We start from the raw sequence: 27,323 nt of genomic DNA, 5'->3' as shown, positions 1-27,323 counted from the left end.
CAACCCCTGGCAGGAGAGCATCGAGGAATGCTGTGGGAAACCTTCCACAGCAGTGGAGTGTTCACTGGGGCTTGCATATTTCTGTCCTGCTGTGACTGAGCACGGGCATTTCTGAATATATCCTTATCCTGCTACCTTTTTGTTCTTTTTGCAAGAGTGAAGCAGAATGCAGCATTTCAAGAGGTCAGCTTAAGCCTGCCAATTCTGAACTGAAAGTACAGCTTCACTGCCCCAGTCCTAGCAAGGCTTCAAAATGCCAAGAAATGTGCTCATAGGCTAGCTGGAAATGTGGTCCATAAGAATTATGAACAGTTGCCTCTGTCCCCTTTGCTGCTTTCCAGACAATAGGTGAACCTAGTCCACAAACATCCCACAAAATCATTTTCTCTACCAACAGAATATACCTAACAAAAAAAGAAAAGCAATGTGGTCTTCCCCAAGTCTCCTTCCAGAACTTGATTTTTTTACTGCGTTCCCTTCACCGGTCTGTTAGAGAAAGATTAACTTCTCCACTGAATTTGTATTTTTAATTTAGATTTCTCCTAGTAGTGGAATCCACAAAAGATCCAAATGTCCAAATAATATTTTAATGACAGATCAAGGCATAATTAGGTCTACTCTTAGCAGGAGTACTGGTCTGTATACATTTCCATGCATTAGAAAGTATGATTCAGCTGTCTGTAAAAGGATAGACTAATTATAGTGACAGGGAGGATTAATGCTGTTCTTGTTCTAGCAACTTGTTATTCACAGTGTGAAAGCCCTCAAACATCTTTTGCTTGGAGGGGGCAAATTTGGGGACTGCCCTGGGATGCAACAGAATAAAGTCACTTTGTCAGGACAAAACCATAAAGATGATAATCGTAAGAATGGCATTTCAATGTGAACTGTGTGAACTCTGAATTTTCACAGTACACTGTAATAGGCTGAATATGGGCACCCGGTCATTGTGCTAGTGTGTCAGCCACCCCCAGTGCTGCCTCGTATTGTTCTGCGCAGGACTGCGGATTTTCTGCTCTATCACCGGGCTGGAATTTGAACTGCATAGAAATGCTCACCTATTCAAAAATGATTAAAGACTGTTTATTTTCAACATTCCTATGCCACTTATGCCTAGCTGTGTCTGTTCCCCTGCCTTTGCACGGATTTGGGAAAGGAACACGTTTTAAAAGGTACAAACCAAGAAAAAGCAGAGGGTTGGGGTTTGGGGGGGGGGCGTTCAGTTTCTCTGGTAGTGTAGCTTTTTTACATTGCAGTCATGTTCATTGCTAACAAGTCACAGGTGAGTACCACATGAGCAGATGAAGATATGATTATAATGGGTGTGTTGACAGTTCTTTATCCTTAACATATACATCTTAACATGCACATGTGCATCTGTCATATACTTAGAGTGGTTGCTTTTGGTTTCTTGGTGATGTGGATGCATGTGTGCAGTGTTTAAAAATATATAACCTTTTTTATCTATTTTTTGGCCAAGTTCTTTTGAGCAGCGGTCATTTTCTCTAGCCCTAACTGAGCACCTTCTTACTAAATTTATGTACGGTCTGCTTGATTAAAGTGTGGAAAACAGGAACGATGAGAAAAACAGGTATTGAAAGGGCTCTGGCAAGGTTGATAGAGAACATTGTTACAGAGATAACTCTAATAGACATTGCCGGTGGGAGAGAAACAGATTGGAAAAGTTAAAACACCCTCTCTGTCCTTCCAGGCACAGTAATGGGATCGAAATCGTGATATTTTGTTGTTGGATGATTACACAGTGTAGCTTTACCGTTAGATATCACACAAGCTGTGGTGTCCCACTTCAGTAAGAATGCTTTGATAGCTCTAAAACTTCGCTAGAATCAAACGAGTTTTAGTACCTGGTCAATATAAGTATTTGACAGCAGTATTAAAATAAACCTTCATAAAATCCCTGCTGTGAAGCTCTGAGGAGCTGAAAATGTATGTTTCTGTGTTTGCTCTGCTATTCTTCCTATTTATGTTCTTTGTTCTTGAACTTTGATATGAAAAGAGGGAAAAACCATGAAACTGCAAATCATCCAATTGTGTTTATATTTGCTGTCTCCTCTTCAGTAACCCAGAGTACAAGGACACTCCAATGGATATTGCACAACTTCCTCATCTGCCAGAGAAAACCTCAGAATCCTCAGAGACCTCTGACTCTGAATCTGACTCAAAAGACAACTCAGGTAACACACATGGTGTGCCTTTACACCCACAAAAGGGTCATATCATGAGAGCCATGTGGTTGGCTTTCCAGTTGGTTTTACTTCTCAAAGATTGTTCCATTATAACAACAACAAAAAAAATCTTGTAAAATTAAATTGAAAAACACTAGCGAAATCTTTTAATGACCTCAACATTTCCACAGTATCTCCATTTCCTCAGTATTTCTTTTTACTCTATGCATGCATCCTTGTCTACATTGCACTGAACTAAATATTTGACTTCCCAGCTAAGCTTCATGAACAGGTATTGTGCCTCGTGCAGAGGACCTGGGATTGTAACTGTTGAATATAATTCTAGCTCTTATCTTTCAAGAATAGGCATATGTTCTGAAGATAAGTCTCTACTGTCAATCTTTATGACCCCTTTTCCTGTATAAACACATTTTTGAAGATTCTCGCTAGGGGGCAGTGAAGATTGCAAAATTTGAGGGTTTTCTTGGGTTAAAAGAATTAAATTTTATTAGAAAGTATGGGTTCAAGCACTTGTTTCTAAGCTCTTTAAGTCTGGGACTTCAGCTGTTTTTTAAAAGCTAAATGTACTTGTCAAACTCAATGTGTAAATTAGTCCTACAGATGGTCCGGTGCACAGATGGCTCACACATTCCCCATTAGTTCTAAAAGTGGTCACCTAGGCACAGGTACAGATCACCTGGCTCTGGCAGGAGCATGGTTTCCTGTGGCCCAAGAACTAAAGATGCTACTCTGGTGCAGTATGCAATATATATCTGATTTTCTCTTGTGTCTGTGATAACAGCCAAAAAAATAAGAAGAAAATGGATCACAATAAAATAAATCAAGCAAAAGCAAGAAGAGGATCACGCCTTAACATGATGTGATGTGATATGATATGATATGATATATGATATGATATGGCTGTTCTCTTTCATCTTTTGCCTTTATTTGTGCTCCTTTGACAACTTGGTTTGATGGTTTAAGTCAACATCAGGCACCCATACAGGCTTGTTGCCCGCCATCATTGGGAATCTCTTCACCCATTCCCAGTGCTTGCTTTATGCTGTCTTGTTCCTAAATAGCCAAGTAACACACACATGGAGAACAGTTTGCATTTCCCATGTGCACTGCAAGTTTCTCCAGGTAAGAAGTGCATGTGCCTTCATGACTCCTAAGGCTGATGCAGAGCAAGAGAGCATTCTTCACGGGTGCACAGATGTGTACATCTCAGAAGGAGATGTCTGGGAGTCTTGGAAGACAGCAGAGGCAGGGGGTTGTTTCTTACAGAAGAATTAAATAGAAATGACAAAGGACCTGAAATCATGACAGCATCTTGGATGAAACCAACAAGTTCAGTTCAAGCTCTGATAAAATCCCAGGCAAATTTTGTGCAGCTTTAGACTGTGTCATCTTAAGCCCACTTTTGACTAGCTAGAAACCATGGCCTTAAAAGAAAGCATCTTCAAAAAAAGAAAAAAAATTGTAGGAGGAATTCTGCCCTAGGTGGAACAAAAAGCTGGATGAGATTTAGGGGTTTGTGGCTGTTACTTTGCTTCTGCGGGATTCATTTTTCAAAAGGAACGGTCTCTGCTGCTGGTGACTCAAGGAGAAGTCACACTAAGTGACTTGTGAAGTGCATAGCCCTGAATCCTCAGGCAGCTTCCCTGTCACGCCCACCTTCTCCAGGACTTCTGGGAAACTGTTTTGGTATTGACATGCTCCAGGAGTAACCAATCTTTACAGGAAAACTGGCCCTTCCCCTCTCCCCCTAAAATGAGTATATTGAAAAGGGTAGTACTTGGCTCTGATGAGTGAAAAAACATCTTTTATTTCCCAATAAAAGATTTCTGGCTGGTCTGTAAAAGACAGCGTCTCCTGAAGCCTTTCATGACCCTTTCAAACATAGTATGATAATGGAGAGTATTCATTCTCAAAGCTGCTTTGCCTGTCTGAGTCCAGTGGGCTAGAGTGTTTATCTCATCCATATTAGAATTAGGTAAAAATCTAAAACACAACTAAATGAATTCAGGCAAGAAGAGTGACAGCTTCTCAGTGCTGTAACTGGGCTATTTTCAATGGCGCTTAGATGATTTGGATCAATCAAGACTTTAATTCACTGCCTGAATTTTTTTTCTTCTTTTTTTTTTTATTATTTGTTGCCCTTCAGGCCAATATGAGAAGACAGTCTAGCCACGTAACAAAATTATTATAACTGGTTTATTCATTCAGATTTATACATGTATGACCTGCTTCTCCTCTCACACGGGAGGAAATCAGCAGTAATTCCACTGAAGTCAGAGACACTATGCCACTTCAAAAGTGGCAACGGTGACAGGAAAATGAGATGAGAGGACTAGAATCTTCATTAGTAAATAGTCCTACACCCGAATGCCTGCTCATTGTAGGAGAACACGAATGTGAAAGAACAATCACCAGAACATAACGATCATAATGGGATTGTTCCCTGACTCCTCTTTGGATGACGCAGCTACAATGCCGTTGTGCTCACAGTTGTCAAAATGAATCTTGTCCAGAGAGCAGATGAAAAGACCCCCCTCAATCAAGGTGCAGGCCATATACAATAGGCTTTTAGTGCAGTAACAGTCCTGAGCCAGAGAGATTCATGGTGATCAAAACTCTCCCAACACAACCTTGTAAAAAATTGCAGCTCTACAGAAGAGAAGGCCTTTTGCAAAAAAAGTTTACAGCAATCAAATCGCATTGGTAGGTAGAAATCTGGACTTGGGTTATAATATTATGTTCCTGTTGCTAATGTTTTGTTTCACTTTCCTTTTGCTCCAGAGGACAATGAGAACTCAAAGTCAGATGAGAAAGGAAACCAGTCAGAAAACAGTGAAGACCCTGAATCTGACAGGAAAAAGTCAGGAAATCAGTCGGATAACGAAATGAACTGTAATGATGATGGGAACAGCTCCAGCAACCAGGACAGCAGGGACAGTGATGACAGCTTTGAAAACTCTGACTTCGAGAATCAAAAGGCCCCTGAGGACAGTTTTGGCACTCTTGGCTCTATGCAGATCAAGGTGGAGCGCTATGTTGAGAGTGAGTCAGACTTGCGGTTGCAGAACTGCGAATCACTGACCTCGGACAGTGCCAAGGACTCAGACAGTGCAGGGGAAGTAAATGCCCAGTCTTCCAGCAAACATCAAAAGAGGAAGAAGAGGAGAAAAAAGCAAAAGGGAGGCAGCATGACCAGGAGAAGGCTGTCAAGCACCTCAAGTCCAAATGGACTTGACTCAGCTTTGGTGGACCAGCCCCAGCTGCTCTCGTCGCCAAACAGTGCCTCAGTGCTCAAAATTAAAACAGAAATCTCAGAACCTATCAATTTTGATAACGATAGCAGTATTTGGAATTACCCACCCAACAGGGAAATCTCAAGGAATGAATCACCCTACAGTATGACCAAGCCCCCCAGCTCCGAGCACTTCCCTTCCCCCCAAGCCAGCAGTAGTTTACATGTCTCCATTCCAGACTCCGTTCTCACCCCACCAGGGACTGAAAATACTGCCAGCCGTAAAACTCAGTTCAGCACCTCATCCAGCTCGGCCTTGGCTCCTGTGTCCTCTGACCCTTTGTCACCCCCACTTTCAGCATCTCCACGGGACAAACATCCAGGAGGTCCCACAACTTCCAACTCTTTGTTGTACACTGGGGATCTGGAAGCCCTTCAGAGGTTACAAGCAGGCAATGTGGTGCTTCCTTTGGTTCACAGGGTAACGGGAACCCTTGCTGCAACCAGCACTGCTGCTCAGAGGGTCTACACCACTGGCACTATTCGGTATGCTCCAGCTGAAGTTACTTTAGCCATGCAGGGCAACCTCCTCCCCAACACCCACGCTGTTAACTTTGTTGATGTTAACAGCCCCAGCTTTGGGCTGGATCCTAAAACACCGATGGAAATGCTCTACCACCATGTTCACCGACTCAATATGTCGGGACCGTTTGGAAGTGCTGTGAGCGGGGCCAGTCTGACCCAAATGCCTGCAGGGAATGTGTTCACAACTGCCGAAGGACTTTTTTCCACTCTTCCATTTCCTGTGTACAGCAATGGCATTCACACTACACAGACTCTGGAACGGAAAGAGGATTGAAATATGACCACATACTGTGTTCATTGTTATACTCTGAGGCATAGACTATGTTTTAATTTAGACCTTTAATTCTAGCACTTTGAATTTGAGCAGGTCAGCTTATTCTCTCAATATGATGGTCCCCATTTCATTCCCTTTCTCTTTAACTTGACTTATTCTTTAATGTAAAGATATTTTTTTATTTTTGCCTTCAGAGAGTCGAAGTACCAGTTGCCTGCCATTTTGTCTTCTTCTAAGATGTGTGTTTTTTCCTTTGCATCTTTATTAAGATGCCTTTAATATGTGTATGCCTCTGCCATAGAATACTCAGTGTTGTGGTAAAGAGATTTTAAAGTGACAACCATTGGTTTTACTTCAAAATGATCTTGATATGATCAAGATTAAAAGAGACAAGCATAAACAATGTGCCCTGTTTGACTAAGTCAAATGAAAAGGGGTTTTTGTTCCTAATTCCTTTAAAAATAGGGGATAGTATTTTAGAATTTTATGCAGAGTTTAATTCTCTTTTTATGGTTAAGATTTTCTTACTTGCACATAAAATAATTTGGGTTCTTAAAAAGTTAATTTCTGGCCTGTGACTAGAATGTTAAAAAGTTGGACTAAATGTTAATTACTGAAACTTTAACTTAATTTCTAAAACCATGGTGCTATCATTTATTAATCTGTAATGTCTTCATACAATATGCAGCTTGTGGGCTGGGTTTTTTGGAAAGAATGTGTTCCGTACTGGTTTATAGTTGGGTGCTGCAGTCTCCTTGGTTAGTTAAGACAAAAGCCCTCATTAACATTTGCTGCAGGACTTAATTTTTTTACCTCCAAACTAACAAGCATAGCCTCACATCAAATTTAAATGGGTCAGGAAGCCTTTTTCAAAAAGTGCTTAAAAACAAAAAAACTCAATTTAATTGACGCAAGGAGCAGTTTCTTAGGTGCATATTGTTTTGCTTTATTTTTTTCTCAGTGTAACTGAGGCTAATTTTACAACATCAAATAACACTTCGGAGTAAAAAGAAAAAAAAAAAAATCAAACCAGAAGAACTATTTAACATGTTTTGTTTTGTTTCTCATTTAATATTATAGAGGGAAGGTTGTAAATTTCTTTTTGTTCTTTGATTTGGGTATTTTTTGTTGCTTTTTCCTTATTTCTAGTGTTGAAACCAATATGTTTTAAAACTAAAGAATGGGTTAATAAGCTTGAAATAGATAACTACAACTGAAAACTGCACATTAAGTAAAAGAAAAGAAATCTCCTATTTTGTCTTTGTTGCCAGAAATCACAGTGTAGTGTCAAACACTCCAAATGACTGTCAAATATAAATTCTTCTTCCACTCCATCTTTGGCAGCTGTTTGTTAAGGCATCTAATAACAGATGTGAGAACTGTAATGTGTACAATGTGTAAGTGTCCTTGGCTGTCAGTCCCATTGCAGTTTCAATGTGTGTTACTATATGCAGTATATACTAAGCTAATGTAGTTGTTTTGTCCTTTGTCTTCTCTGTGCTTTATCTCTAGTCCGGAGTGGTAAAGTCCCATTCCTGCAGTCCTAGTGAACCAGTGATTCTTGGGGGTTAGTGGTTTTTGTGTGGTGGCCTTCCTCTGTAATGTCACCTTATGCTGCTTCCACTGTCTGTATACCTTTTAATTTCTGCTGTTGCTTTGCTGTTGTGTATTCTCAAACCTCTCTCTCCCCCTTCCTCTCTCCCCTCCTCTCCACGCCTCTCCCCTCTCTCTTTCTCTCGCTCTCTCGTTCTCTCTTCTTCACTCTCAGAGATAAAAGACTCTTAACTAGCTCAAGGTTAATGGAGCCATTTTTCCCACAGAGGAATTCTGGGTATGACTTACTCTTCCAGTGTACCCCACAATGCACTACAGAGTAATGCTCAGATATATTAAGCAAATTGACGCCATATAGCCTCAGTTGTTAACATTCCCAGAGTCCCTTGTGCTCGAACTGTAAGCGGAGGGTGCATTTCTTTGGTTTTCTCCCAGGTAGGCTGGCGGAGTAATACGTAGAGCAATTACCGGTGAGATAGGAAATGCTTTCAAAGGTCGACCAGCATTGTTTGAAAAGGAAACTGAGCTTAGAATTGTCAGATGTATTTGCTTATGTGTGCAATGCTAATATATTAACTCGGCTGTCCTTTGAATTTTTGATCACTCACTGCGTCGAGTCAATTCCTGCAGTAGCTTTGAATTTGAGAAGTAGGTCCAAGCCACAGCGGAGTAATAGCGAAAAAGGAATTGGACGCCGCAAATTTAATTAATGAGCTTTTAAAGGTTCCATTGGAAGGATTTAAGTAGGTCTAAAAAAAGGTGAGAAAGCTGATTGGGAAATTCAAAGTTTAATTTTGGAAGCTCTACTCTAGCTATGGAACAATCAAAGGAGTGCACCTATCAGCTACAAAGAACAGCTAGACAGCTGTTGTTGTTTCGTTTTTTTTTTTATAAATGTTTCTGTGTTGTGTCAAAATGATTTCTGGTGATTTAAACTAACAGATAATCACAGCTGCTGTCTAAATCCATAGTGTTTAAAATTACAAAATGAAAAAAAAACTTCATTACCTGTGAAGACTGTGTCTGTGTTTTTAACTATTTCTTGTACAAATATATGAAATCTTTTATGAGGAGACTGGTGCCAAGTAGCTGAATAATGGGGAAAGGGATTCTGTTCGTATAAATCTTAGCAGTGTTACCAACTCTACAATATATAAAAAAAAAAATTAAAATGTTAAAAAGTGACAGCTATGGTACATTTATTTTGTGTTAAGCTAACCGAATCTAACTTCTTGAGTGCCTGGCTTATTTGAAACATTTTTTTCATTGATCATTGATAATGCTGCAAATCAGAAATGTACATACTTCATTTACAACAGGGTTCTTTTTATACTTTTGTAGATTCTCATACATGTCATACATGGTTGTCTTTATGTAACTTAATTTTTTTTCATCCCGCAGGTGCCATTTTCATAATAAACTTCTCTTGGATTTGTTACTATCTGGCATCATTTCTTTTACATATAACCATCCTGACTAATGAATGCTGGTAGTATTTGTTTGAGCAGGTATTTTTTAATTGTTTTGTTTAAAAAAAATAACCAAAACCAAGAAAAAATAACCAAAAAATCAAAGAGGATAAAGCTAGATTTTATTAACGCTTGTGAAATGAAGAAAAGAAGCTGTCAAGATGTAGGTTAAGAATGCTAATCCAAATACTACAACAAACTTGCCACCATCCTAAATTCTCAGCTACCCCAACTCATTGTCATATTGAGCATTTTTATGCACATTATCAAAGCTGAATAATGGACCTGCAACATTAACCGCTATAGAAAGTGTGCATTTTTTCTTGATTAATGCACACTGGAAGAGGTCGGCTTTTGTACATTAATCATTTAAAATGTACTTTATATTTTCATTTTTGTGCTCTACGACGTTACAGTGGAACTCTTCAGTCACAGTATATCCTACCTAGGCTGCTGATTCTTTTAAACTTGTACTTTCTTTCCCCAGACTGGCAACATGTAAGTTGTTGGTGTCGTGTGGCTAAACTTTCTGCCTTACAAACTGAGGACAGAACCATGTACCAGTGTAGAAAAGACAAGGCAAAAAGCCTTGACCTTGCAACCAAAGGGAAAAAAAAGTCAAATACCGTTTTGATTACGCAGACATCCACACACAGCGGTTGACCCTAAAAAAGGGAACAGCCATCGGCGATTACGCTTGCCCGAGTTCTGAAAAAAGGCCCAGAGCAAGTGTGGTCTCTGCCGTGAGAAGCAGGGAGAAGCTGTGCTACAGGAGATGCCGCCCCCCCGTACCCGTCGCTGTGTGCTGCCCGCGCGAGGAGGGCTGGGTGGTGGCTGGGCTGGGCTGGGGAGCAGGAGCCTTCTCACCCCCCGCTCACGCCATCTCTGCATTTCTCCTTCATTCATTGGCTTTCGTTACGGTGCCTCCCCCAGCTGCGAGAAAGGTTTCCAGTTTCCATATTTTATTTTGTTATTGCCAAGTATGCAATCTCTAAAAATGCAAATTGGGGGCATGTAAAATGAAGATGGTGCTGCCCATAGCCAAAATCTGTAAGCAAGTTTGGGATCCCAAATCTTTTCTCCTCTGTGTGTCCACTTAGAAATTAAAACCATTGGGCTAGTCATTCTGGATCTGATTTTGGTTGCCTTACTAATGCTGAGTAAAAGTGTCTAATCAGTTGCACAGTTTTCAGCACATCTTTTTACATCAAAAGATATACTCAGCTGAAGTAAGAGCATGTGAATCTGGCTTGTTGGGCTGATAAAACAAGCAAAACACAAAAAATGTATGCACAGTTATATCTCAGTGAGCCAGCCCAGTGACTTAATAGCCCAAAGTCGGGCTCTTTGAATTTCCAAGCAGTTCAGGATTCCCACTTCCCAGGCTCGAAGCACTGAGTTTGATATGTCTCCAACTCGCAGGGGGTAGAAAGGAGCAGAGGTTAGTGGTGCTGCTTTCAGCTCTGCTCACATGTTCCAGTTGGCAGTGTGTCTTGTTTATGAGGTAGCTAAGGGTACAGATGCCAACCGAGAGGAAAACGCAATTTAAATGGAGATTGGAAGAATGACCAGAATAAAGCTTAATGGAAAAATAAGATGCCCGTTCCAAATAAGTGTTAACCAATATTAACTAAAGCCACTAATCCCAAGAAGGGGCTTGAGGGGGGCGTTTCTGAGCTCTTGTAAAGGCTTTGTAAACCTCAACCATACTGCCTATACATTGCATCAGAGCACAGAATTATTGATGGTCAAAGTGAATAGACTGCTCTAAGACTTCCAGTTGAACGAGAAAGTTTGTGCATTAAAGGAAATGACAGAAAGGCTGTTCCATGAGGTGGGGGTGGGGGTGTTAATAGTGATGCTGTTGCCTCGATACAGCTCTGGGGAATGAATTTTGTAAATTATTATTTGTAGTAATTTTAGGAAACAAAAACAACTGCTTGAAAGGGTTGAATCCTTTGAAAAGGGTTCTTCGGGGTTGGTCTAGTTGCTATTTTTATGATACTGGGAGGAAAAACTGTTTTCCATGAAGAAAGTTGGGCAAACTTTGTCAAGTCATTTCATCAAAGAACATGTCCTAAAACAACTGATCTCAGTAACTACCATCTCTGGAAAGTTTGTCCTGAGCCACTTGTTTTGCAAGGTGATATATGCAGGTATCTAAAAGCCACCTGAAGAGTTGCAAGGGGAAAGGGGCTATTCTGAAGCGTCATGACTCTGAAAAGTTACAGTAATAGGAAAACATTTCAGGACTACTTAGGTAACTAGCTCTGACAGCTTGCACTGGTGCTATTGCAAGGTGGTCGTGTCGGTGGGGTAACTGTGATACCCCTGACAGCACATTGATTGTTTATGATTCCAGGAACTGCATTAGTTTAAATGTGTAAGTGCTTTGAGAGGTATTTGCATAGTATTTTTCCCTCTTGCCATTATAATTTCTTTATTTTCATTTTAGGGCTGGGGGGGGGGGTGTGTGGAAGGGCTGGATGTGCACTGTCAACTAATTTAATGAACTGTCATCTATCCAGTGAATTTACTGAGGACTCTACAGAAAAGTGAAGAAATGGGGTGTCACCAGAGCCACAGATGCTCAGGTAAGATCAAACCATTTATAAAACATGCACATGCATGCACACAGACACACAGATCTGCTACCTCCGAAAGCCAGTTGGGCTTTCAGACTGGGCAGGGTAGTACGTATGTATATATGCATAATAAAGGTCCTTTCTTCTCCTCTTCCACCTTTCCTTCATCTTTTCATCAGAAGGAGTGAGTACTGGAAGCTGTTATTCTCTCTCTCTCAACGTAGGTAGTGTTTAGAAATAACAGCCCAGTGATTCCTCTATTAGCTTTGAAACAGCACTGAAGACCCAATTTTCATAAAACAAATCCAACCATATCAACACTTTCTTTCACCAAATCAAACAGGATCTTTCTGAAAGCAATAGGACTCAAGACAAGCCAAGGATGCAGAGTTCTGCTTTTAATTGACCCAAATTAGGATGGATATTCTCCACCAAAGTTTTGTTCAGAATCCTAAATTCAGCAGGAGAGAATGGAAGAACAGCTTTCATTTCCATAATCACCATGAGGTGGGTCCTTCAGCAAAACGAAAGCCCAAAGTAGTTCAGAATTATTTCATATAAATAATCACATTTCTAGAAGTATCCCACTCTAGAAGTAAAACCAGAGACCTTAGTGACTCAGGTCCAAAGCCATGCAAATGAAGTCAATAATTATGAGTTTCATTACATTTGTAGGAAGTTAAAAATCTTTTCCAGCTTGTAGGAATTATGTAGACTAGATGTAATTCAGAAAATAAAAGATCTTTTAACAGACACAAACAGTACAATGAGTACTGACTTCATGCCCAGGCAAAAAAGATCATCAGGACCCAATAAAAGCTTATGGGAAGTCAGTGGGAGAAGGTTTGCATTGCTTTGCAGATAGAGGACTTTATTGTTCAGTACTCTAATTACCATTCACTGAAGCTAGAGACATGGAAAGTATTGAGATTACCTTTCCCATTACAAGTTTTCCTGAGAGAAAAAGGATTCCTGTCTTGTTTGTAATAAAAGGGAACATAATATTTTCCTGCAGAAGGAAGAGAATCGGTTTATTCTCTTGCTTTAAAGGCATTCACAGATTTATAGCAGAAATGACAGGAACAGGATGTATTAACCATATAACCCCAGCAGAATGAGTCTACACCCTAGATTGATTTAAAAGTTTATCTGTGTCCTCTGAATAGCCACAAAGGGTCAAGTCTTGGTCCTGCTCAAATCAATGAGAGCTTGACTAATGACTTTAATGGCTTCAGAAACAGGACCAAAGTTTTGAGCCAATACTCATAAGCAAATAACAAAGCAGAGCCTATAGCACGAACCTCAGACAAACAAGCCAGGCTAATTGGTACAGTTTCCTTTCTAAGCCTGTACCACACCACTTACATGCTAAGACAGCAGCTTTTTTTTGTTTAATTAAAGTCTTTCCCAGTCTTCCCAAACTGCATCCTTCCAGAGATTCCTGCATTTAGAACAGGTGGGGAGTGAGGCAGAGGCACGGGTAGGACTGGGAAGACTCTGCCTTCTCACGCATGCCCTGGGGGAGTGGGCTCCGCTGCCTGGGTCTTTAATATGAGAGCAAAGGACTCTTAGGTGGAAACTCTGCTGGACATCGAAGCTTGTATTTTCTTGAACTACCAGCAGTGCTACCATTGGCAGCACCAATATCACCAGTACAGCTTTCCCGGACCCTCTCTGAATATCATCCAAGAGATGGGAGAGTTCAGCACATTGTAAGGAGGGGAATATTCACTGAAACCAGTTTCCAATTTCTGTTCAGTACTGTGAATCTCTGAGGCCTCTTAGCATCCTTTGCAGTCTCTCCTGTACCTCAGTTAAAATTTCATTTTTTTTCTTCTAGCCAGTTCTCTGCTAGCATCTTGCAGGTAGCGACAAAAGCTGAATTCAGCTCAGGAAGTCCAGTCTCCTTAGATTATGGCAAATGGAAAGAACTAGGATTCTCCAAAGATTTACTCTGAGTTGACAACACACCCTAAATGCTATGATTCATCCCCATAGCAAGGACTCAGGGATCTTAGACTTTGCAGGGTAAGATAGTTTCTGAGAACATGCCTCCCACTTATTGCTCCTTGGCACTTTGAACAAGCTCTGATTTTTGACCTGTTTCCCACTTAAAAGGAAAGGTCCTTGCTGCTCTGTACACTTTCACCTCTACTGCAACACCAGCTGATGGGCCTGGCTTGGCCCCCTGCAGTTCCTAGATAGTTTTCTTCACTGAGTATTACCTGAAATTTCCAATTGCATGTTGATGTGATCATTTGCTTCCCGTGAGGCTGTAGCCTTCGTGTTTTCTGTATGGCATCATTTTTCCTCTTTTTTCCACCACCTTCGCTTTTGGCTTTGCCCATCCTTTTCAGCTTCGCAGTGTCTTCAAACACACACCCCTGGGTGCACAGCACTTCCCCAGCATGATCTATAACCACTACTGCCTCTCCCTGGCCCTTGTTACCAAGCCAATTTTATATCCAATCGAGTGTTTTACCATCAGTCCCATACTTGCTAACCTTATAAATTAATCTGTTATGTGGTACTGTATTGAGAGACTTTTCAAGTCCAAGTAAATTATGTCTCCTTCTTCACCCCTGTCCACTTTCATTGTCACTTCCTCAGAGAAATGAATCAAGATTGTTAAGCATGACCTCCCTTTTGTAAATCCATGCTGACTATCTCTAACCAATCTATATTAGATTGATATTAAATCAGGACACAGACTCAAAGGAGGCCTGCTATATAAATGCAACCTAAGGTTGCTTCGTGTGGAGATGAGAGATGGGAATCACTGATACACTGAAGTTAACAGTACCAGGTCTGATGGTTTGCCGATAACTTATTAGTGGCCAGATCCCTCCCCAGGGTCACAACCAGAACTCCTCCAGAGGAAAAAAAAAGCTTTTATCTGCATTTGCCTAGCATGTTTCTATTGAATGTGATCACTGAGGATGAGGAGAGAACTGGGTTCTGCTTTTATTCATCTATGATTAAGTCAAAATCACAAAGACATTGCAAAAACCTAATTTTCAGCAGAATGTTGTCCCACAGCTTCCGCGAAGAGCTGTATCTGCCTTGCCTAATGCATGTCAAAAGGCAGCACAGGCATTTGCTTCTTGTACAAGCACAGCCAAAGGATACCAAGAGAGTCTCCCACCTTGGCCAAGGTGCTGGAGAGCACAGGTGCTACCTCAACTGCAACAATTTTCCCAATATCCCATTAAGACATTTGGGATCTTTCTTCCCCCAAAGCATATGCCTGCTCTGAGTATGTGTCACTAGCGACTGATGCCAGAGAAGCAACTTTTTCCATAGAGATTAACAACAGCAAGAGGTGGGCTCAGGGACTGCAGGGTACAGCTGAGTGAATCACGCACCACATCGCCCTGCTTGCTTCCTGGGCTATGAAGATGGCAGCCTGCACAAGCAGGGTGAGGAAAGAGGCTCTCAGCAGTTAATCCTGGCAGCAGTTTAGGTATAAATTAGGTATGTTTTGCTAGCTTTTCTACCTCTGTGACTGCAAATATCTTCCTCAATGTATAATTGAGGTCTCTCTCGTTTGGGTGGGGAAAAAAAATTGATCCCAACAGTCTGTCCTGAGCTTGTTTGACAACGTATGCGTTGAGCACACTGGGATCTAGAGGAGGTCAAAGACATCTCTTGGAAAACTAACCTTTGGCCTCCTGCCTCATGGCATACCCAAGCTGCACACAGGTAGCCTTCTGATCTACACCCCGTGGAGGCTTATTGCTTATATCCTATATATACACACATATGGTTCCCTTGCACCTTCAAATCAGAAATGCGGTAGTCCGTGTATGGTGGGAGAGATGTTGTTCTGGGCGAGTTCAGCCCAGTGAGTGCTGCTGCAGGACTTAGATGTTCTGGCAACGTCCACTGAAACAAAGGAAAGAGGCCCCCAAATCGGTCTGGCTTGCTTTCAAGGCCTTGACCCTGTAACAACCAGTACAGACATGCTCAGAAAAATAACTTGCAAAAACAGTAGGTCAATACAGAGACGCATAACTTAAAGATAAGGGTTATAAGGATATAAAGAAATTGTTGTAAGGATATAAAGAAATAGTTGGAGCATGTCTCCTCTGTTTGGAAGAAAAGATTGCTCACGTGTTTTATGATGAAAGAGTTCTGAAGAGGAAGTAAAACTATCATGTATTCTTAGGCAAATAAAAAAGCAGAAAAGCAAAAAACCAAATCAAAGCAGTGTTCAAGTTGCTAGAGTTATCACATTGCTCGTATGTGCAGCTAAAACATGTAGTCTTGTCATTGGCATAAAGATACATCACAGCTGTATGGAGCCCCACAGTCAAAGAAATATGGTTTAATATCAAGTGCCTAATACAAAGTTATACATACAATCCAAATTACCAAACGTCTTTAAGGAATCAGCTACTGAATAGGCACGTACCCTAGAAAGTTCCATCAACCAGCAAGTTATATACCATACCCTTCAAGCAGAAATTGTATAGATAGTTTTATGAACAAATCTGATCACGTGTGACAGATCAGATGATGGTAACCAACCCTTCTGACCATAAGACCCCATTGAAACAGTGACCTTGCTGACACTAGTAAGAAATCTGGTTTATAAGTGTAATTTGTAAAGTTAAGGATTAGACAAATTAGGAACAATAAAAAGTGAACAAAAAATGTGAAACAAAACCAGCAGCAAAATTATTTGTCATGACTGTAAGTTTCTGCCTGTGATTTCCAACATATTTTTGTGAGCAAATAGTGAAGTTTTGTGAAGGATGGAAAGTATATTTTAATTATTAAGTTGGCTCCATGTTCTCCTGCAGCAGGTGAGCTGTACTTACAGGAATCAGCAGTGCACTTCAGAGAAAGCATCCGTGGGAGGAGAGGGTGGGAACTGACATTTGAGATAGGAGATATCCTTTAACTTCAGCAGTAAGCGTCTGTAGGGCATCTGCCTTCTCTGCTGCTTTGGTTCACGGTTCAAGCATCTCCGTACACCGAAACTGAACTGGCTCCCCACGATGAGCAGGGACTCACACCAGCCAGCCAGCTTGAGCACTGTGCGGTGGGGTCAAGGCAGAGCAGCTTGGGACGCGGGACTTCAGCGCCAGCCCACCTCGCTGTCAGGCCCCACGCTCCGCGCTGTCCCTCCTACACGTCAGTCCCGGCTGGCAGTGTCAGGGATATGGGTGTAAGCACACTGCAGAATTTCTAAAGATGATTGGGGCCACCTAAATCAAAATCAATTTGCTTAGAATATTAAAATTCACACGATCAGTAATCCCACCGTGAAAACAATTTTCCCATACCTCACAAATGTTAACTTCACCAGTGGCTCAATACCAGACTCAAGAAAGACTACAAAGCTCAAAAACTCTTCCATTGCTTTAATGGCATGGTCCTGAGGTGTGCATCATCTCAAACATGCGCCACTTTTACCTTCGTGGTGCTGCAATGAGACACAGACTTTGTCACCTAGCTATGCATTTATTCCCATTACTTAAATTCATCTTCTGATACACACAAGAGAGTTTTTTTCAAACTAAACTTAGTCACTACAACATCCTAGACTCTTACTTAGACCATGAACACAAATCGTTCTTCCTCATAGAGAGCCACTGATGCAGATGGAAAGACATCTCCCTGGAGTCCACAACCCCCTTGAATGTGGGAAATCCCAAATGTCTCCTCTGAGAAATTCTGGTTTTGACTCAAAATATCTTGTCCCCTGCTATTTTGGCCAGGTTCAAAAGAAGAAAAAATGTTGGAGTGATAAGTAAATGGACCTAAGTAAACAGGCACTTCTAATCAACTAGAAGCGTGTAGTGATACCACTTAGTAGCACTACTTAGCAATGATACTTGCTGCTATTAGCAGTAGTAGCTGTATTAGCATCAGTGGTGGTGTACTGTAGTAGTATTACATCTACTATCCTGTAGTAACGATAGTAGTGGAGATCAAATAGTTGAGGTGTTACCAGGATAAATTCAAAGTACTGCTGGATTTTCCTGTGCTTATGGAAGTGTGCTTAACCAGGAACGTTTATTTCCAACCTCCTTGACCCTGTGCTTGCTTCTACCCTTTTTGGTCACTGATAGACTCATTTTTTTATTTGTGTACAAGATTACACACTGTCAGAGGTTAGCAAACAGTAGGCTGTTTGGAGGCTTCATTTTGGAATATTATTTGTCAGCTGACCTTGTAATACTATCATTTGATAACTGCATATGACACCAGCGTTAAATACTCTGTCTGGACTGACAGATAAAATTCAAGGCGCAAATCAGTAACTGTCCAAGGACCTGATGACCAGGAAGACAGCCTGCCTTTTCATGCCATGCCCAAACTAATCCTGCCCAAGGAAATCTGCACTAGCAGTTAGGAGGGGTTCATCATGGTGGGTTGCTGGCTCTTAAAATGATTCCCTTTATAATTTACTACAGTGGGAACTTGACAACCTTGTAAGGGACATGCAAGAAGCTTTTCTTTACCTGACTAAAATGGCTGATAAATTCATCAGAAATAACATTTTCTTTAAACATATGGGTGGGTCTGGGGACCTGCAAAGCAATACTCTGCTCCACACCATAAGAAAATGTCACAGACCAGGGCTCAGAGTGCCAAAATGCCGATCACTATCAATAATAATAGTAATAATAATGTTGCATTGTTGCACAGGCTTATTCATAATTACTAGTTAGACCTGAAATCTGATTAGATCTTCATACACATCTCATCTGTATACCTGACAGCCCTCTGCTGAGACATAAAGGCAGGTGGCATGTGCTCAGTGAAGCTGACCCATACAGTGAAATGGTTTATGAGAAATGACGATATATGATGAGAATACAAAACTTGATAATAGGTTTATTTATTGATTGAAAATAAAATTCATGAACTGTGAAGCTGAAAACTGCACCAGAGGGAATTGGTCCAAGAGGACATCAGGAAGAGAGAGAGCAAGCGAGAGAGTGCATGTGTGTGTATATGTGTGTGTATTATACGTAAACTAAGTTAAAGGTTGCCTAAAGGCTTCTGATTCCACAAGCAGAGCCTCTGAGGATAGGATCTGAAAGCCTTTAATGCTACTAAGGCTTTGTCAGTAAGATATTTGCATATTTTGCCTACAAACCCAAAACGCTGTATTAATTCATTTTTATTTACCTTTCTGCCGCTTCCAAAAGAAACCTCGCAGGAAGCCATTAATGACACAGCTTCATAAGAGATAATTTTCAGAGAGGCTTTGCAGGTAGTGACTGAAGGGGGGAAAAAATGTGTGTCAAATTTAGGTTATTAACAACATAATCCTTAAACAGACGGTATCTCAAAGACTAATTCATCTTCAAATTTGACTGTAAAAACTGCATGATCCTTTGCTCTGTGTGCATGTGAATTTATATCGCATGTCTTTTTTTTCCTTGGTGTTTACTAGAAAGGGAAGCAAGAGAGTTTTGAAGCACTGGGCTGGAGGCTGGAAAACACAATTTCATCTTCATGCTATCGCACCTTCCATTCAAATCCGAGTCCCCTTCTCCACAGTCCACCAGCAAAACCACCGGGCAAGCAGCTTTCTCTCCCAGCCCGTGTGCAAAGCCATCGGGCAGCGACAGAGCCTGTTTCCAACAGCGGCCGCCTGGGAAGGACCTTTTGGGCAGGCTGGGCTGGTGGGGAGCTCTCTGCACGACACCCCCGGTCCCCTGCACGTGACAGCTCAAAGACTTTGCTCTTTTGGGGTGCGTTTGCTGCCTCTGGCATCACGCGTGGAGAATCAGGATTGCCACAACTCACCACAAGCCAAATCGTGCCTGTATCTAAACCATCCCCCGGGTTCCCCCACATAAAATCGGACCTGGTGTCCCTGATTTGTCCGCGACTCACAGCAATAGGCATTTGGGACGAGACTGCTGTATTTTGTAATAAGTTCAATAATACTTTTTTGTTTAGCTTAGTGCCAGGTTCTCAGTAGACAATCCTTCGGATAAGCTGAATGAGAAGGAATTGCTCTGAAATCTGTGACTGCAAGAAAATAGGAGTCCCATTTAATACAATTTTAACAGCATGATTTTTTAATAATAATACAGCAAAAGCAGTCTCAACCTTTTCCCCACTTAGGCATAAAGTATCAAAACCTTTGTATCTTCCCACTCTGAGAGAAGAAGTAAAAACCTTTTTTCTCATGTAAATTTATAATATTCAGTACAAGCTTCTTTTAAACTTTCCTGCTGTTGGAGGTACATTTTTCCTCCTTCTACTTGGATCCTTTTAAGTTATATAATTTATTAGAGGTTTCCTCTTCCTTCCTGTACTTTTCTGCTCTGGATGCTCTATTTATAGTCTTGGTAATGTCAAAATTATCTCTAAGGAAAAACACAGAGTCACATACGTAGGCAACGTAAATGGGCCCTGTTCCACTGCCCAGTCCAGCATCTTTGCATCGCATTTGTCCTTTAAACAGAGGAAACATTTCTCTCAATTTATTTACATAATAATTTGTCAACATTTAATCTACGTTTAATCATTTTATCTACATCTAATTTATCTCCATACAGTAGCCCTCGTCTCCCCACGTGCTGCATAGACCCGGTCTCCCATTGCACCCCTTGTTGGGCTGGCACATACGTTGTGTCCCTGCGCACAGGCGAGTGCCGTGTCCTGGTTACAACCACCGATGGCTCTCAGAGACGAAATGAGAGGTTATATATGTGAACCATACAAGGCACTGGGCACACAGACCCCACTGCCCCCGAGGCTGGGCAGAGAGTTGGGAGAAGCAACATCTTCATTACACGACCACCATCCTTCCACCACCTCCTTGGCCAGTTTGAAGCCAGTAAGATTTTGTGCAACTGTAAGGCTCCTTTGGGGGCAAAGAGGAAAAAGTGCCACCTGGCCATGCCCTGGCACCTCCATCCCCTGCTGCCCAGTTGTACTAAAGTGGGTCTGCACCCAGACTTTTCCTTTAGCTCAGAAAAAGACATGACCCATACTGTCCTGGAGGAGGACCACTTCTGTTCCTGGCAGAGCAGCTACTCCCAGGAGCAATCCCACTGAAATCAGTAGCACTCTTCCAGCGAGTCCCCGCGCCGCAAGTGTTTCAAAGCCCGACCCCACTCCGGTGGATACACCTGGAGTCCATTACAAGTCCCCTTTTTCCTGTGATAGGTGAGCAGCTGAAATGTCCTTAAACAAGTGCCCTGGTCTTCCTGGGTGCCCACCAGCCCCGTGTGGTGCAGACACGGGCGAGCAGGGAGGCGTACGGGGTCTGCGAAAACCAGCAATGGTAGCAATGACAAATTGGGAGCAGAAAGGCCTCAGTTTCTAGCGGAGCATTCAGTGTGGTTTAGGAAGGTTTTCATGGCTCTGTACTGAAAGGCTACAGTGTGTTGCAGATATGTCTGTTCTTTGCAGGCACTGTTTTGTTTTCCTGGGGTGTTTCCGCACAAAACGAGGAAATGTTGCATCTGGAAAATTGCAAGGTCGGCTCATGCTGGTAGCTATTGCTGGAGAAGCAACCCTGTGACACTATTAACCAGGCCACTGCCACAGATAATTAGTAAGAGACCCCAAAGATGTTTCTTAGATCAAAAGAGAGAGAGACAGTGGAGAAAGTAAGAAAAAGAGATTTCTGGATAGGGGACTTCAAGCTGAGACATTTCCTAAAGCAATTAATATGGGGGGAAAAAGGAACAGTCAGCTCAGAAACATACGAATGTCACCATTTCTCCCTCTAAATACAAGTCCTTGAGCTGTCTTTGAAAACTAGCAGCAGCTTTGTATGACCGTGTTCTTGCCTGCTGTGTGCTGTCCCGGGGACGCAGCAGGGGAAGGTGCCACAGCCATGAAATCGGGTGTGAGGAAAAGGGTTCTCCAATGCACACATGTTCACTGAGTGTGCATGAGTAGCATGCAGAAAGGTCTCTTTTTGTTGATGTTCATTCCCTGTAATTCTAATACAACAATTATTTTATAATCCTTTAATATATTTTTAACTAATTTAAAGTTCAGGGCTGACAGTAGATTAGCCATCTAGCTCAATTATTTAAATGCTTAAGCCTGTTCTAAGATACCAAAAAAGAGGGGAGTTTAGGTATTTCAGCTTTAATGCACCATGATAATTTTTCCCCTTCCTTCAAAAATGGATGCGAAACAAACAAATGAATAAAGTGAAACATTCAGGGCCCGAAGTTTTTTCTCTCTCCTGCTCCTCAGAGGTCACTACCAAGGCTTAATCCTTACTTGCAGGTCTGTAAAACAAGCAAACCACAGGCAGTGCTACAACAGGACCTGGGGCTGTGTGTTTGGTGCAGCCAATCTCGGTAGCCGCTGGTATTACACACCCGCACGGCCGACGTGGATTGGGCTCTGGAGGTGCTGATCTCCAGACACCTGAAGAGGTTAGCCTGGAAGACTATTTACGTCAGTCATCGTGTAATTCAGCGGTGGCGAATGCAATCCTCCACCCCCTTGTCCCTGATGGATTGCATGCATCTGCCTCCAGCGTCTGGCAGGAGCGGGATGCGTCTGTGGAGATGATGATCCTGGTGCATGGCACGCTGCGTGGCACATCTGTCACCTACCGCCTCAGAAATAACCAGGACGTGTCTTTGCTGCTAGGTGGTGCCTATTGCTCATGGCCATTTTAGTTTGGGTCTATTGTCTCCAAATTTGTTCTCACTCCACTATACAGTTTAGTCTACCATTTTGCTCACCAAAATGTGCACACCCTGCTCAACCAAGCATACTTGGATTTTTTGGTTTTTCTTTGTTTTATTTCTGTTTCTGTCAAAGAGATATAGCTCGGTATTCACTGGAGATTTAACACCTTCTGTGCAGGCACTGGTACGCCCACAAGCAAAAGTAGAAACAACTAGAAAGCTTCCTGGCCCTTGTAAAGTTTCAATAAAAATATTAGAATCATGGAATCACAGAATGGTTTGGGTTGGAAGGGACCTCAAAGATTGCCTAGTTCCAACCCCCCTGCCATGGGCAGGGACACCCTCCACTAGACCAGGTTGCCCAAAGCCCCATCCAGCCTGGCCTTGAACACTGCCAGGGGCACCCACAGCTTCTCTGGGCAACCTGTTCCAGTGCCTCACCACCCTCACAGTGAAGAATTTCTTCTTAACATCTAATCTAAATCAACCCTCCTTCAGCTTAAACCATTACCCCTTGTCCTGTCACTACATTCACTCTATAAAGAGTCCCTCCCCAGCTTTCCTGTAGGCCCCTTCAGGTACTGGAAGGCTGCTCTAAGGTCTCCCTGGAGCCTTCCCTTTTCCAGGCTGAACAACCCCAACTCTCTCAGCCTGTCCTCATAGGAGAAGAGGTGCTCCAGCCCTCTGAACATCTTCATGGCCCTCCTCTGGACTGTCTCCAACAGGTCCATGTCCTTCTTATATTGGGGTCCCCAGAGCTGGACGCAGTACTCCAGGTAGGGTCTCACAAGAGCAGAGGGGCAGGATCACCTCTCTCGACCTGCTGGCCATGCTGGTTTTGATGCGGCCCAGGGTGCAGTTGGCTTCCTGGGCTGCTAGTGTGTGTTGCCGGCTCATGTTGAGCTTTTCATCAATCAAATAAGATGATTCTAAATAGTTGTCAAATACCTTGTTTAAAACTGTGCTTTGTTGATGGACAGAGTTTTAGCTGAAGTCATAGAAAGTTGTCCGGTGACGCCTTTGTGTTTCGTTTTAACATAGTTTTATGACATTTTCTATTTATGTTCCTAGCTCTTCAGTAAGAGAAAGAATTTAATAGAGAGGAAAAAAGTATATATTCTGTTTATAAATGTAGGTGTGACAGATATACAGATATAACCATGTACAAACATCTGTGTCATAAAGATTTGGCCTCTTCCACCTGGAAAAACCTCACCAGAAAATAAAGAAAAACCTAGTTTTACTACAATAATTTCCAAAATAATTACTTCATCTGCTAGTGAATTTGTTGTTTCAAATTGTCTGCTTGATTTATCCATGTTAATTATTTTTAAAGGAGTAGTAATAAGAAGAAGTGGAAAAATCCTATGCAAAAGAGCAGTCATCATATTGGAAAAGCATTAGCTATTCATAAATGGACATGTTAAACTTACTCTGTATAACAGAGTAAAACATAAGCCATTTCAGGCAAGTTCCCCTGCTCCTGATAGGACATATTTTAAATAGATCTGATATCCTAATTATAATCTTTTCCCTCTGGCTAATAACGCTAGGTGTTATTCAGGTTAACATCCCCCTTTACATTTATTTTTTTTTTCTTTATAACGTGAAAAAAATAAAATTGAAATGTATTCACATTCACACTTGTAAGAGCTTTGGAGGTTATGATGTGGCAAGATTTTTGGAGACCTTTTCTCCCGTCAGGTTTCACTAACACATACATTTGCCATTTCCCTTCTAGTGGTTCCTTTCAGGAGATCAGCTGCATTAATTTAACTCCTCTACTGTGATTTGTAGTTAAAACAGAGACTAAACCTGGGATAAAAGGAGCTTGGTGACTGCTTCTGCCTTTTGCCATCATTTGCTTGGTCTGAAGATAATGGTGGCAACACTGACAATGTTAAACAAAAGTAAAAAATGAGGAGTACTTCAGGCTTTCACTCTAAGAAACAAAAGGCAATTATCCAAAGACAGATAGAAAGGGAGAGGTAGTTGAAAGAAAGCTAAGCAGCGGTGTCTGTCTGCTGAGAAAAGCTGTCAGCTTTGAAAAAAGCATCTTTTCGACCTAAATCTTTCCCGTTGGGCTCCTATTCCAGGTGTTCAACTTAATCGCTGTGGCCAACCAAACCAGCGCTGCGTTGCCACCGCGACTGTCAGTTCTCCAGGCTCCTGGTGCACCGGCACCTTTCCACCCGCCAAGGGAACAGGCCCACACCGCTGGTGGCTCCGCTGGTGCCGGCAGCCACAGCGCACGGGAGGCAGAGGGCATGAGGCCTGCAGAGCCTCCGCACCCCCGGCGTGTGCTGCCATGTAAACCTGCGTGCCCCGAGGTGGGATCTGTGTGTGTGCGTGTCTCTGTGTGTGTGCAAACGTGCACGAGTCTCTATCCCTCACTTTGCCTGCTGCTGCCTCGTGCCCTGAGCGGCTCTGCAGAGCCCCATCCCCATGGGAGAGGCACCTCTCAAGAATAATGTTGCGTGCCTCACCATATAAATAATAAAGAAGCGCCTCCGTCTTGTCTCCACAAAAATTCTCTCTCTCTTTTTTTTTTTATTTTATTTATTTTTTTAAATCTAGGCTTTCTAAACAGCAGGCAAGCAAAGGGCATTATTCAGCTCTTGCACAGTAAAGAAAAACATGTGGTTAAAGTACAGCATACTTAGTACTTTGGCTGAAAACCAAAACACCTTCGCACACACTTAGGTGCCATTAAAAACCATATAAATTTGCAGATGATTTCAAAAGTGTCAAAGTCACTCAGGAGGGGCTGTGCTGGCGATGATGGGGCGGGCTGGGGCGCTCCTCCGGCAGCTGTGAGGGCTGGGGGATACGTTCCCCTGTGGGGCCACTCTCTCCGCTCACACGTGAGGTTGCAGACGGAGGGATATGCTGCATCCAAACAAGACAGGGGACTGTGTTGAAGACAGCCTGAACAGTCCCATACACCCAGAAGACTCTTCATATTTGCCTCTCCACTGCCTGCAGCTCCAGAAGAAGCTGAAAGAGGCATGTAATACACCCTGTGGCTGCATGGAAAAGGGTGCTGGTATGATTGTTTAACACCATGGGAAGTAAAATGCATCACACAAAGAAAAAGACAGCTAAACAAAGCAAAAAATAATCTTTTTATAAATATATTGGGGCGTCCCAGATTCATCACTGTGATCTATAAATTATGAGCCATTGCCTAACACAGCTTGTACCACTTGGTGGCAACACTTCCATGTTTGATTTATTGAACTTTTCTCATAATCTTTCTTCTGAGAGTTGAAAGAACAAGTGTAGGCCCTGATTTGTGCTATTAATTACTGCAGAGAATAAAAATAAAAGTTTTGAATGGCTTTGCTGCTACTTTCTGTCCAGGAGTCATACCAAATAGTTTACAAGCTCATTTTGCTTTAGGTCCTGAGGCATTTCTAATAGGAAACGTTCACGTGCCAGAGAGGCATCAGTGAGCAGCCTTGTACGGCAAGCTCATCTTAAATAATGGCAGAAAACAATTTCTTCCAATGTGCAACCAGAACCATGAAAGAAAGTGTTGACCACCTCCTTTCAGAGCATCAGGTGCTCTGGAAAGACAGGGTAGACAGCTACGACTGTGCAAGGTTTTCCATTGCAAACGTGGTTTCAGACTGCAGGTATGCAGTCGAATGATATTCAAGCTGCAGTCTTGCATGTGCCCAAACAACAGCCATGCCATCGCCTTTTCTTGCAGTCTAAGTTTGATCTGCAAGTTTCATTTTTCAAGCAAAGCTCATTCAGTATCCCCACTTGCTCACCCCGAGGCCCCTGCTAAACCCGAGAAGTAAAGTCATTAATGTCAATAATTCCCAGAATTGCAAAGGGTGCAAGAGAAAACTCATTTGCTGCAAGAGAAAGAGGAAGAGCCGGCAAACTCAACGGCATGGAGCCTATAAATGCAGTTTGTGGTGGCCTGGTCCGCCACATGGAGACATCGTTTGAGTCTTACAACCACAGGGGAGAAGTCTCCTAGATACTCCCTTGTCCCTTGTGCCTGCAGCACAGGGTGATACTGGGTCAGGGTGCTGGCACGGGCGCTCTGCCCAGAGGGAGTGGCAACGGGGTCCGTCCCCTCCGAAGTGCTGAGCCAGCTTGGAGAGGACGTGCCATCTGCAGAGGCTGGAGAAGCCCCCACCTCCTCCAAAATTACTTCATCTACATCTTCTGGCCATGATTTGCTGACAAGGGGAATGAAAGGAAGCTGAGACTCCAGCAATTTTCATGTGCTCCCTGGGCACATTTGCAGAGACTAAGCAAAGGAAATACATTAACAATAAGGGGGGAAATGTTTGGCTTGTGATATTAACATATTTATAGCAGCAAGAATACTATAGGTCCTAACCTTATATAAAATTTTGATGGACTGCCAGTTTTAAAAGTGAAAGAAAAGTTTGCAAGAACTACCCATGGTATTTAATATCAATAATAAACACATCTAGGCTCAAGTACTGCTGTTACAAGTGCTTGAATTTATGATCACATTAGTTAACTCAAGTTCTTTCAGATGCATTGAAAGAATTAATGACTCAATTGAGAATTTACTTACAACTTACTCGGAAATTGACATAGCTTTGCAAAGGGGAGAAAATGTTCAACGGAGGCAGCAAATGCTGACTTTTGAATGGATGCACATTCTCTTGAATCAGGACATGAACTTCAGGAGGAAGCGGAAATTCCTGCCTTCAAAACCCCATATGCTCCCAAAGGTTGACTTCTGATACCCCGCTGTATATTTCTTCATCATTCCCTTTTTTTTTTT

The 27,323-nt window shown here is 42.2% G+C and overlaps 2 protein-coding genes across 6 annotated transcripts in view; one reads left to right on the top strand and one right to left on the bottom strand.

Moving 5' to 3' along the window:
• The window catches only part of NPAS3 (neuronal PAS domain protein 3), a 628,549-nt gene extending 619,273 nt beyond the window's left edge, over positions 1-9,276 (top strand). For all 5 annotated transcript variants that reach the window (XM_075753987.1, XM_075753989.1, XM_075753986.1 and 2 more), the window contains 2 exons: positions 2,080-2,195; positions 4,989-9,276. In XM_075753987.1, the coding sequence (XP_075610102.1) occupies positions 2,080-2,195; positions 4,989-6,298 (1,426 nt within the window). In that variant the 3' untranslated portion in view covers positions 6,299-9,276. The remainder of the gene's footprint in view (positions 1-2,079; positions 2,196-4,988) is intronic.
• The window catches only part of EGLN3 (egl-9 family hypoxia inducible factor 3), a 207,736-nt gene that overhangs the window by 142,462 nt on the left and 37,951 nt on the right, over positions 1-27,323 (bottom strand). The gene's annotated exons all lie outside the window — the stretch shown is intronic.

The sequence above is a fragment of the Balearica regulorum genome, chromosome 5 (assembly GCF_011004875.1).
Source record: "Balearica regulorum gibbericeps isolate bBalReg1 chromosome 5, bBalReg1.pri, whole genome shotgun sequence".
Taxonomy (NCBI): domain Eukaryota; kingdom Metazoa; phylum Chordata; class Aves; order Gruiformes; family Gruidae; genus Balearica; species Balearica regulorum.
This window is presented reverse-complemented; position numbering and strand designations above follow the sequence as displayed.